Genomic DNA, 13,048 nt, shown 5'->3' with positions numbered 1-13,048 from the left:
TTTAATTTCCTTGAAAATCACTCTACTTACAAATTAACAGCAGTAACAAATATTCTGGGGACAGAAGTAGGGAAGCAGAGGGGCATGACAGGGCCAGTGATGTGGGAGTGGAGAGTAGAAGTCCATTTTGGAGGGGAAAAGCATGAAAGCCCAGATGCAGAGGCAGGCGCAGGTGGTCAGGCAGATACAGGGAATAGTGATTTGGATTTTATCCTCAAAAGTGGTAGTTTTCAAGCTTTTAAATATGCTTCCTGAAGACAGAGATAGTGTTCCAAGTAGGAGGGTGCATGGGGCCTTGGAAACTCCCACTTGCTGTCTCCTTGTACACACTTACCCTGTTAACCCCTCTGTCTCTTGAAGCACAGCTTGAGACCACTGCTAAATCCTGAGGCTGGATCTGACTCTTCAGAATAGTGTACGTGCATGATCAAAACAGAACCCAAATGAAACAAAGCACTCCTATAGTTCAGAGGTCCCCAAATCCTGGTACTGGTCCTTAGCCTGTTAGGAACTGGGCTGCACAGCCGGCGGTGGGCAGCAGGCGGGCAAAATTTCATCTGCGGCTCCCCACCACTTGCGTTACTGCCTAAACCATCCGTCCCTCACCCCCTTGGTCCATGGAAAAATTGTCTTCTGTATGAAACCGGTCACTGGTGCCAAACAGGTTAGGGACTGCTGCTATAGATGGTAGGAATCCTTGCATTTTGCTGAGCTGGGGAATGACATGATCAAATATAAACTGGTGGTTATGCTCAGTATTAACTGTTCTAGGAGGAGGCTGGAAGTGTAGAATCCAGTTACTACCAGCTACAGTAGTCCAAGGGTTAGGGACTAAGAGCTTAAATTAGAAGCAGCTGGATGTATTGAAAAGTATCAAAGACTTGCAATAACAAATCCATCTATTTCTGAGAAGAATCCCAGCATTGAGTTGGCCTAATAGTTCCTTCCCTGGCTTCAGGGCAAGGAATTATGATCAATGTATGAGAATGAAAAAAGAGATTTGCATTCAACAAGGGCATTTTTTCTAACAAGTAAAGCTATTTAATGATGGAACAGGCTGCTTGGCAAGGGAGTGAGTCTCCTGTCACTGAAGGCACTCAAGCAGGAAATTTATGTTTTGGTGATGCTATGAATGAAATTCCTATATTAAATGGGAGGTTGGACTGGGAGACCACTAGGTTTTTTTTCAAATTGTACCACAGCTAATACATCAGTATCAAATATATTTTTTTCAGTGTGGAAAAAAAAAACACCTCCTATGCATGCTTAAAAATAGAGAGCAAGGAGGCAGTAAAGAGAGGGAGATTGGGATAGCTAGAGAAAGGGAGATTATACATCATTTAGTAGTTACATTACCTTTGCAATTTTTCCCATTTCATAAACGTCTGCTTTCTGATCTTCAATATCCATGAAAGCAGCTTCAATTCTGCTTAGAGTTTGTTCATGATTACTGCAGGCATCGGGGAGTCCTTCAGGAAAGTAGAACCGTGGAATGTTGATGGATAATGCTGCACTCACAACATTATTCACGTGAGGAACAGGGGAGGGAGGTCGGGGACTACTTGGAAGGGGGGCTGGAGGTGGAAGTGGTGTTCCAGGTTTCTTTTCTGGTTTATTTTGAATCTGTAAGGAAAATATGAGACACAAAAATTCTAAACAGTATGTATTGCTAGAAAATCCTCACCAGTAATAGAAAGTTAAATATTAAAAAGAAACACAATTAGAAGCAGTAACAGATGAAGAGCTCACTCTACTCGAGGGGGCAGGCAGGCTCTGAGGGAATGCTTTTCTACACTGAATCAATCAATACATTACTTATCTGCCAAAACCTGAATTTACACAGTTCTGTTGACTAGCTAAATTTACAGTTCTGTGCTTAAAAAATCCTAAGGTATGTCTTCCACGAGTGATGTGGAAGAGTGATGTCAGCTGACATATTAAGGATCTCCAGGTGAATTCTCAGTCTGTTGGACCTGGATTAGGTCCAAATTCTTCTTGGAGACTGTTTTTGGTCTTTCTATACATTTTCACCTGTCCTTCAACAGGCAGACAGAATGAGTTCCCTTTAAATATGTAGATCTAAAATATATTGTGTGTGGGGGTCCTTCTACCTTCTTCCTTGGTTTGGCTTTATCTAGGAAGAATCATTGCAAGTGTCTGAGCAGAGAAAGTCTTTGTTAAAAAAATTAAAGCATTTTAGTTTTAGAATATCTTCTCCCAGGCTGATTTACTTTCAGCCAGGGGCATGCCATTTTTCCTGAGATGCACATTTCTCTCATTCCTGGTAGACCCCAATAGGCAAAGATCATGGTCGTTAACTTCACCATGGCCAAACCCTCTTTCCAGTTTATTAATTCATTAATCGTTTATATCATCCTTTTTCCCAAAAAGAGTCTGATGTGGTAAACCATAAAGAGACACAGGAAGGACAGTATAAAAAAAAGTGGGGGGCAACGGGGAGATGAAGATTATTCATGATTTAGGGAAAAGGGAGGGGAGATACATTACTATTCAGGTAGAAGTGTAGTTTACCAATGAAGACTAAATTTAGTTCCAAGATTCCTAGCAGAAAAAGCAAAAAGGATTTCATGAAGATTTTCAGAGATCAATTTCTATTCTTAATTTTGACCAAATTATCTATCAAAGCTCATGAGCATGGTACTATCAGATGCTACATAAAGTATGAAAAATGGATATGACTGTTGACTAGCTAAATTTATTTTAATTCCCTGTGAACTCAAAATATTACTCCACTGTTCATCTTTGTTAAACTATATCCTAATGCCATTCCTAAAGTCTGAACAATGGTATATCAGTACGAAGCAGATCTGAATGTCATATTCCCTCTGACATATGGACTTATAATATGATTTTTAAATTCAGGGTAAAATTTTTAGCTACCTTTGAAAAGCATGAGTATTACAGGAAGATAGGCTTCATTCACATAAATATGTGATATATATGATTTAATCTCCTACTTTTGTTAAACATGGCCCATTTTTCATGTTAATATCTGACATTAACACAGAGTAGAGTCTGCTCATATATTAACACTATTAAGAATATGAAGGTCAGTTGTCACACCAAGCCTTTGCTGCAGTACAAGGATATTACCCATATAAAGCAATAGTCAAGGAAGAAGTGGCAGAGGGAAGTGATGCCAATGAAATACAAAAAACTTAACAAAAAACAGTGATGGGTTACTAGCTCTGTGACCTCAGGACAGTTACTTAACCTTTCAGAATTTCAGTAATAAAATAGATTATAACCCATTCTTCTTGGAAGGTTGTTGTGAGGATTAAAGGAAATTACAGGATGTAATACAGGGAAACGGCTCAAAGGTGCCAAAGGATGGGGTTCTCAAAAGATTAAACATAACGTGGCATGGTCTTTCAGCTTCAATAACAAATAAAATAATAATTTACACTTGTAAGGCAATTTAAAGTTTACACACTACTTTCAAGTCAACAAACTCATAATCTATTCTAAGTAATATTTCTCTCTGCCTTGATGCTAAACCCACAACTATTATTACACAGTCCTATGAGTCAATAACAGAAGAAACAATTCTTAAATTTCTAAAATAAGGCATATAATTCTTCAGCAGCTTTACTTAGGTCATTTGTATTAAGTGTCATTTCCATTCTATTATTCTAAAATTCTAAAGAGATTTGTGAGACTACAAGCATACAATTGTCAAAAGTCTTTTTTGTTTCCCCAAAATGTTGCCCATAGTGTGACAGCCAGGGCACTTATGGATAACTTCAGGGCAGTTATGACCATAGGATTAAGGCCACAGTCCCAGTGGAGATGAAACTCAATAGTCTAGTGAACACACACTACTGGAGAAGGTTTAGAGCAAGCTTTTCATTGTTTTTGCTTTTGCTTTGACAGAAGTAAGTGACATTCAGAACAAACCCAGGCTATCTGTCAAAGTTTTAGTTTGAATAGGAAAATATTCAATTATATAATAGCCTACCTTGCTTTCCTCAGTGTACTTAACATAGAGCAGTTCACTAATAGGCAAGTATTTACTAATTCACTGTGTAATTCCATATTTAATAAAACTGATGTTAATATTTAAAGGGGAAAGAAAAAAGAATGCATTTATTCTGAACTTTTCAGGTATACTGATTTACTTTTCACTGAGTTCAATAGGAGACATATAATTTAAACCTTAAAGGAGTTTAATAAAACTGACACTTTACAACATTATAGAATAAAACAGTAATATAAAGTTTGTCAGATTTACTAAGTTTAGCATCTGCCCACTTTGATGAAACTTTTTCATTCAAATCTAGGATTACAAGAGAATTAAAAGAGATAAAGAGAATTAGCTGTGCAAAGTATCTCAGCTCTCCATAACCTTACAGTATCATTTAGATAGTCATTCTGAACAGTACCCTAATGCTATTATGTCATTGTAGCAGTTCCAATATTTGACCATTTTTAACCTGTTTTTAAAAAAGCAATTTCACATGGTTCAATCAAATAATTTGAAATTACTGTAGGTCAGAATAACTATGAAACTGTAGTTTCTTGCTGGATTCTGGATGTCCGTCATGATATGGCTCACAATTTGTACTGTATGCAATGCTAGGCAACTTGTTTCATGAGATACTAGCCCTATGGTTGTAAGCAAGTAAGCATGGTCTCTGCAGACAGAAATGACTCAACCTCACAGCTGAGGGAAGACATTCTTTCACAACCCAGAAGTAACTGCCTATACACAGTATATCATACACACACAACTGCTGATATATGTAAAAATAGTCTTTTCAAAAAACCATGATTATTAGGATCAATATTCCTTTTTAAAAAAGATTAATTACAGATGTATGCATGTTAAAACAAATTTAGTCTACTGATTCAAAGTGTAAACAGGCTTTTAATATGGAAATTCTAATTTCTCAAAGATATTTTTATGAAAAATTCTAAATTACAAAATATTTGTTAAGTTGTATTTATTGTCTCTAAAACTGGATTCTCTCTCTACAAGAGAAAAATGTGAGTACTGTACTTCAGGTCCAGAAGGTCTATTTTTAAACCTGTTGGAATCTCTCTACAAATAGCTTTCTGGAAATAGCTGAATAGAGGACACGGATTAATTCCTTGATCTAATATCAAGTGAGCTGTAAAATTATTTGTAAGTTAGTTCACTGGGTGGTTTTATTAGTAATAAAAATATTTTAAAAGAAACACCCAAGTTTCAAACCTGTGTCTGCTGAAATGACTTCAGCCGCTTCTTAAACCGTGACGGGAGAACAAAATCACAGCCCCTTGCCAGGAAAGCTAACTCTCCCCTTAAATCCGGGTCCCTTCGTAGAGATGTTTCCTTGATCATCATCTTTGAAAAGTGGATGTTTACTTAGCAACTGTCCAGCACACTTCTGAAGATAGTCAGATTTTATACGGTGTCAATCTTGTCAGGTAGAAAGGTATTTTTTTCTTCTTTATCTCCCAAAGAAATTAAGTTCAAGCATTGTGCTCTCCCAGCCTCCAGAGACCACAATCCATGCTTGTACTGACATGCAGCTGGTTCCCAAGTAAAGTCTGTGGCTCCCAAGACCTGCTCATAATTTTCAAGTAAGAAACGGGCTGCAATGGGCCTGCTGCTCCGCGTAGGTAGCTTTACGTCAAATTGACCTGCCCATGTAGAGAATACAGAGCCTTCTGGGAAAGGAAGCACCCACTACTCTGCACACCAAAGTTAGAAACATTACAGCTGGACCTAAAAATAGTGACTTCTCAGATAAAGCTAACTTCTTAAACTCAAGAGTATATGAGGTGTCAACCCACATAAAACAGTTCCTGCTCAAGCTAGAAGAGAATGTGTAGAGGATTTTTTATTTCGTTACTTAATATTTTATGACAAAAAAAAAAAAAACATGCTGCACTTCAAATGTGAAACTATCATTTTAACTTTAAAAAATTTCCTTATTAGAAGGGAAGCAAATATCCAACACCCTCTAGGTATATCCACAGGATGTATGGAGAAAAATATGGAGAAAAACACTTTTATCCTCAAATGGGAATATACAAAGAGATTTGTTAAGTCTCAGATTTTAAAATTTAAAAGAATTTTTTGGTTTGTTTGCAGAAGACTATAAATATACTTTTCTGAAGTGATTCTGAATCTGGATACATTTGAAAATTTATTGTCAAAGAACGTGACAGAATTCCAAAAGAAAGCAGATTTAGATGCAGAGAAGTGAATGAAATTTGGCTATCGTAAAGGTACAAAAGATGATCACACAGCAATGACATAACAGATCTTGAATTTGTGAGACTTGTTTTTCTTAAGACGCTTTGAAGAATTCTCAGATTTTAAAAATATTCTATTATTTTATCATATATTGAATAGCTCCCTTATTTACAAGTGAATCAAGTACTCACTCGTATTTAATATTCAGAATTCAATTTTTATTTTCAATCACCCATATTTAAATCCATATTGATTTTCTACTAATTGAAAGCATAAATCAAATATTATCAAATAAACCCCCTAAACCAAAAAGAGCTTATGATTCTCTTTAGCTGAACTTTTGTCTAATTATTGGGAATTAAATTCTTCAGTTTTGACAACATTTTGTAACATGTATATTTGGCTTATATATCTAAATCCATAGTTTTCAAATTTCTTAAGCTGTAGAATTCTCCACTCATACAAAATCTTACCTGACAGTTTTTAGTATATATTCTGATTAAAAGAGGATTACACTGAAAGCACTGGGCTAATGCTTTAACCTGGGCCTTTCCTTTGTCCCCCCAATTTTCCTCATTTCAGGCTGACTCTTTGAGCTAGGTGGCTTCCCCTACACTCTTGTTTGTAATACTCTAATATCTCTTTCATTATTTACCTCCAAATTAAAACATTTAATAAGTTTGTTATGAATCCAACTGGGTTTTTAGACTTATGAAATAATGCTTTTTCAATTAAATCGCAACTTTGCTGTATTTTTCCCCTTCCCAATATCAACCTGTGGCTTTGGGGGGTGACTTTTCATTCCCTTCCTGAGAACACTCTTTCTCAAATTATATACACATTAACCATCCTTCAAAATTCAACTCAAGTTTTACCCATTTCATAAAGGATTACCTATTTCATAAAGGATTACCTATTTAAGCCCCCTTACTGCGATTCTCTTAATAAAATACTGTAGAATCTTTCTTGAATGATTCCATTTATTCTCTGGATGAGCCAATGCTCTCTCTCCATTTCATCTATAAAAGAAAACCACCAATGCCCTGGACACACTGATTCATGGCTAATAGTTTAGTTTCTGTTATGCTCTCATGTGTCTTATCTCAGTAGCTGAGTTTAATGCTTACTAAGAGCTAGCTGTACTCATTCCCACTTGTTTATACTGGTTGTACTTTTCACAGTAATTATTCAATTCATAAACTAATGAATGTGGAAAAAGGGTTGATATTTTTAGAATTGAGGGGAAGACTCTAAATTGAATATATAAGACTTAGTAAAGGCAAAAAACTACTGAAATTTTGTCACCGTGAAATTAAATTATTGGTGCAATAAAAGAAAAAACATTTAAATCTAGAATGTATCTACATTCAAACTGTTTTACTGCTGACTCAAGTTCCTGGAAATAAGGGAACAAATGTACTAAGTATGATTTATTAAAGAAAGATGTCATGAAACTTCAGTTTCCAGCTATGACACTTATTTCCAAAGAAAAGACTTTGGCACTACATTAAAAGATCTGAATACTTGATGTCTGAGTTAAAATGTTTAACATACACATTTTATAGAATACATAGAGTTTATGATGTCCTACTGAGTAACTACCCATAACCCAATCATGTTCAGGTAAATGGGCTTCTACTCTAATATTTTATAATCTGACAATATTTTCCAACAGTGTCTAAACTGTTGAGGGTATGGTCAATTTTCAAGTCAATCATTCAACAAATATTTTTCTGATGCTTTTTATATACAGTTACTTTACTGAGTGCTGAGGATATGATGATAAAGAAGTGATCCTTTCTTCATCGCACCTAGCACAATCTCGGTTTGGAGCAAAGGAAAATTAATACTTTCATTTCATTTACTTCTCATAAATCTTTTGAGGTTCAAAGTCAGAACAGTGGTTAAATGCCTGTCCTGCTATCCCTCTTAGGCAAGAAGAAAACATTTCTCCACGTCTTTTGATGGCGAAATAAGCTCTTAAGTTTTTATTTATCCAAGTGCTTTCCCAAAAATTCATAGGGGAGAAAAGGCCAGGTCCCCTAAAGGGAGTTAGGGAAGAAATGGTCTGTGGCAATGAGTTACTGACAGAGAAAGACTTATTTTGAAATTTATTTGCCTTTATCTTATTTACTTGTGTTTCTATGTAAGTATACCTGCTTGGTTCTAGAAAGAATCTGAGAACGTGAGCTGGTTTCAAGAAGTATATGATAACTAGAACACAGCAGCAAAGAACATGGGTTTTAGAGTGACCTCTTCTTTACCGGGAAAAGGTCGAACATAAGGAGTTTCACTATTATTTCAAACACAGCCTATAATCTACTCTCTTCTCTATTTTGATCACAGAGAAAAGTATACAGCCCTTGAGGCTGGGTGCTGGAAGGGAAAAGCTGTTTCTAGGTGAGAGGTTTCCCTGGAGGGACTAAACAGAATGAGGAAGAACATAAAACTATAGTTTATAAATCCAACTTGAAAAGATGGAAAGTTGGGCAGTTATAATGGAAGGAGTGGACTGTAAGGGTCTTCCCAGTGTCCTTCTGGAATAAACCATGAGATATTCTCTCCTGTCCTCTGCAGCATACATGAAGTCTCTCAGAACAAGAGAGCTAGCCAACAGTAGGTGTCTCCTGCCCAGCAACCTGCATCTCTTTTTTGGCCTGCAGATCATTCATGGGCATGCACTGCCTGAAGACCCAGGTTGTCCTGTCTGGACCATAGGCCCAACCTGGGTCTTCAGGGCAGCTGTGCTGACTAGAGGATGAGAAAGACGAGTGCTCTCTTGCTGTGAGAATGACTGGGGTAGATCAGGTGCTACCTCAAGACCCAGCTGCCTCAACTGGGGTTCCTTTCCTATCTCATCATTCTATATATGTTGCTTGAGTAAGGAGGATAACCTTTCTCAAAGAGAACAAGTTTGGTGGGTTCTTGAGTTACAGGGTTTTACAGGCTCCCTGGCAGGGGTACACAGAAGAGCGGCTGGTCTCTCTGAAATGACTCTAAAAACTAAAGAATTGTTTTAGGGTAGCCTCCAGTATATCAAGTATATCCAGTATACGAAGTGAGAAAAGATATTCCTTCATCATGTCCTGAAATGACCTGCAGAACTGACGAGTGAGTCCAGAAAGAGCTTGCATCCTGAAGGAAGGTGACAGTGGGAGCAGACAGAAGATAAAATTGTATATGACACCAACATATTCTGTTTTTGTAGAATTCACTTTTTGAAGTTTAGTTTGAAACTCAGGATGGATTTTCCAGAGCTTTCCAAATCCTTTCACAACTCTTTGCCCTTCCCCACCAGTTCTATGGGATGTTTTAAGAAAATAATGGGTTGATTACAGAAGATAGAGAAAATTTTGAATACCTGCTGAAGATGTAAATCACTTATTTTGAATTATATAAAACTGCTAAACAGTTAATGTTGTATATGCAACATTTTGTCCTAAAATAAGTCTAGCTTTTATTTTACAAACCAACATGTAAAGTCATACCAGCCTCAAATGAAGATGACTTTGGAGACTGAGAGAACAGCATCCACCAAGGTCTCAGAGTTAAGACCTGGTTGGAAAAAACAATGCAGCAAAGCCATCAACATCTGCGTGAAGCACAGCAAGCCTGGGAATCAGCTCAGCTGTGAGGACCTGTGCTAAATATCAGAACCAGGTCCAGAAAGCAGCAGAGTCACTCTAAATTCACATCAAAAGATTTTGCTCATAAGATGCTACAGGAGAAAAAAAAGTTACATATTAAAGAGGAAGTTCTGCTACATGAAGAGGGTACTTCTGATTTTAAAAAGGAAGCTGGCTGTTTCGAAAAACTTGAAAATGCTAAATCAAAAGCCTTTCTGTCTGCATAAAAACTTATATGTGAATGTTCATAGTAGTGTTATTCACAGTAGCCAAAAAGTGGAAACCCCCAAATGGCCATCAGTTGACTGATGAATAAACAGAATGTGGTATATTCCTACAATGGGACATTATTTAACCATAAAAAGGAATGAAATACCGACACATACTACATGATAAACCTTTAAAGCATTTGCTAAGTGAAAGAAGCCAGACACAAAAGACCACATATTGTATGATTCCGTTTACATGAAATGTCCAAACTAGGCAAATCCATAGAGATGGAAAGATTAGTGATTGCCAGGGGCTGGTGGCTGGGGGGATGGGGAGTGACTGCTAATGAATACAGATTTTTTGTGAAGTGATGAAAATGTTCTGGAATCAGTGCTGATGGTTACATAATCTTGTTGAATATACTAAAAACCTATGAATTATGCACTTTCTGTGGTTGTATTTTATTAATGTATAAACATAAAGTGATACAATAAACATGACGGGGCATACAGTTTTAACTGAGGTTCAGCTGATGTACAATATTATATGTTATAGGTGTACAATGTAGTGATTCTTAATTAGGCACTTTATTTTTTTAACTTTTAATTTTTGTATTGGAGTATAGCCAATTAACAATGCTGTGATAGGTTTCGGGTGGACACCAAAGGGACTCAGCCGTACATATTAAATTAGGCACTTTTAAAAGGGTAAATTTTATACTACTATATCTCAACTTTAAAAAGTCTTTCTCATCTTGGCTCTAACTGGCAAAGCAGTTATTAATAAAAAAAAAGGTATAATAACTTGGAATCACAGACTTTGCTTAAAATATCATCATAAAGCTTTAACAGAGAAAACTGATTATAAGCTAATTATTTAATTTCTCTTAATCCTACATTCTTATATCCTCATTTATGCTCCAACTTGGTGTCTCTGCATTATTTAATAGCTTGCTCTGTTTTGCCAGTAACATTATTTTACTCCTAAGTAGTGGAGCACTGGAGTGGGGAATGGAGGCGGGTGGTTGTGTTGATCTATGGCTTCTTTGCTCCTTTAGCCTTATCTTCACTGGTTGCAGAAAAACAGGAGCAGATCTAATAAGCATTTCTGTGTCTTGCTTCAACTGCATCGAAATGATAGGAACACATTCCAGGACCCATAAGAGAAAGAACCCACAAATCTAGTATTTTTACCTCTCAGTGTTCCTAACACTTGGGAGTAGATGTTCTTCTGGGATCTGGGGCAGGGAGAGATAACATAGACCCTAAAATTATTGCACATGACAGTTCTTGGACCTCTACAACTTCTGGCCCCTAGAGTACATAAACTGTACTTCTTAGTCTGCCTTTCTTCTTCCTCAGCAATTACTTCAAGAAGAGACTGCTCATTATAGAGCACAAGAAATTAATTTTGGGCTCATAAATATGTCAGACAACTTCAGTTAGAAGGAATAGTGGGTTTCTAATCCACTGACACTGCCATGTTGAGTATCAGAGAATGCACAGTGGCAGTACTGTAAAACACCTTGCCCCCCCTAAATACCTTGCCCCGGTGTCTTTGTGGGGTGTATGCATGTGTATGGTTTCTCAGTAGTTTGGGGTGAATTAAGAGATGTCAAAAGAGAAGGCTATAATTGATGGTCAAGGACCCTAGGGATGATCTTTATGTTGCAAATATAATAGCTGATGGAGCTGTATCTCCTGCATGCCAAAGTGTCTTTTGAATGCCTGGTTTTAAAGAGGGGAGAACTGTGCATGCTTATCAGTTGATGGAATGATCAAAGGGAAAAAATTGATGACTGCAGGGGAGAAAGGGGCCGGGGCCTGAGAATATGTATTTCTATCAGTTCCCAGGTGATGCTAATGCTGTTAGTTGGGAACTACACTTCCAAAGCCACTGACATAAAAACAGGACCAGAGAATGACTAGCTAAAGAAGGGCAGACGACAAGCTCACTGGAGGAGAGATCAAAGAACTGAGAAGCTCATGGATTGGCTGCCTCATCTACTGAACTCACGAGAATCTTGGCAAGTAGTATTGAAAAGTGTCAAACAGCCAGCAGCTAAAATCATCAAGGAAGGGACCTGGGGTTGGCAGTCAAGGAAGGGTAGGGCTTCCCTTGTGGCTCAGCTGGTAAAGAATTTGCCTGCAATACTGGAGACCTGGGTTTGAGCCCTCGGCTGCGAAGGTCCCCTGGAGGAGGGCATGTCAACCCACTCCAGATTCTTGCCTGGAAAATCCCGTGGACAGAGGAGCCTGTTGAGCTACAGTCCATGGGGTCGCAAAGAGTTATACGACTGAGCAACTAAGCATGGTGGGTAGTGAGTCTGACGACATTAGCTCAAAGCTGGGGGATGGTAGTTTCAGAGAAGTGGGAAAAAGAATACTCTGGAAGTTGCAGTGAAACGCAAGAACATTTACTGCTTCCTCCAGATCCAGTGAGACGGGGTGGAGTGGGAAAGAAAAGAGTCACCATTTCACACGGCTATAGTACCCCTGGGCTTCCCAGGTGGTGCTAGTGGTAAAGAACCTGCCTGCCAATGCAGGAGACATAAGAGATGTAGGAGTTCAGTCCTTGGGTCAGAAAGATCCCCTGGAGGAGGGCACGGCAACCCAATCTAGTATTCTTGCCTGAAGAATCCCATGGACGGAGGAGTCTGGCGGGTTACAGTCCATGGGTCCACAAAGAGTCGGACACCACGGAAGCAACTTAGCACACACCCTTAGGGAGAGAAGGGTTTCAGATAGAACAAGAGGGTAAAGGGACTGTTTAGTAAGAGATTGATGACCTAGGACATTTTGCCAGTGAATGATCAAGAGGGCACAGTGAAAGATTTCAGGGCTGGACTCAGAAACAGGATATACAAGAGTAGGGTGAGGAGGTGAGTGGTTATGTGAACTCCCCGACTTCTGTGGTGACTGATGTAAACAGGGATGAAGGGCTATTAGATTAGTCCTGATCTTAAGGCAGAGAATATTGAAGCTGTGTGCTGGGTAGGTCCATGAGG

At 38.0% G+C, this 13,048-nt stretch overlaps 1 protein-coding gene across 4 annotated transcripts in view; it reads right to left on the bottom strand.

Moving 5' to 3' along the window:
* Positions 1-13,048, bottom strand: part of PPP2R3A (protein phosphatase 2 regulatory subunit B''alpha) — a 242,383-nt gene that overhangs the window by 148,426 nt on the left and 80,909 nt on the right. For 3 of the 4 annotated variants that reach the window (XM_040233119.1, XM_040233113.1, XM_040233133.1), the window contains one exon: positions 1,357-1,623. In XM_040233119.1, coding sequence (XP_040089053.1) covers positions 1,357-1,623 — 267 coding nt within the window. Of the gene's footprint in view, positions 1-1,356; positions 1,624-5,215; positions 5,719-13,048 lie in introns of those variants that run through there. The other variant, XM_040233125.1, reaches the window with a different exon arrangement.

The sequence above is a fragment of the Oryx dammah genome, unplaced genomic scaffold (genome assembly GCF_014754425.2).
Source record: "Oryx dammah isolate SB20612 unplaced genomic scaffold, SCBI_Odam_1.1 HiC_scaffold_2, whole genome shotgun sequence".
Classification (NCBI taxonomy): Eukaryota; Metazoa; Chordata; class Mammalia; order Artiodactyla; family Bovidae; genus Oryx; species Oryx dammah.
This window is presented reverse-complemented; position numbering and strand designations above follow the sequence as displayed.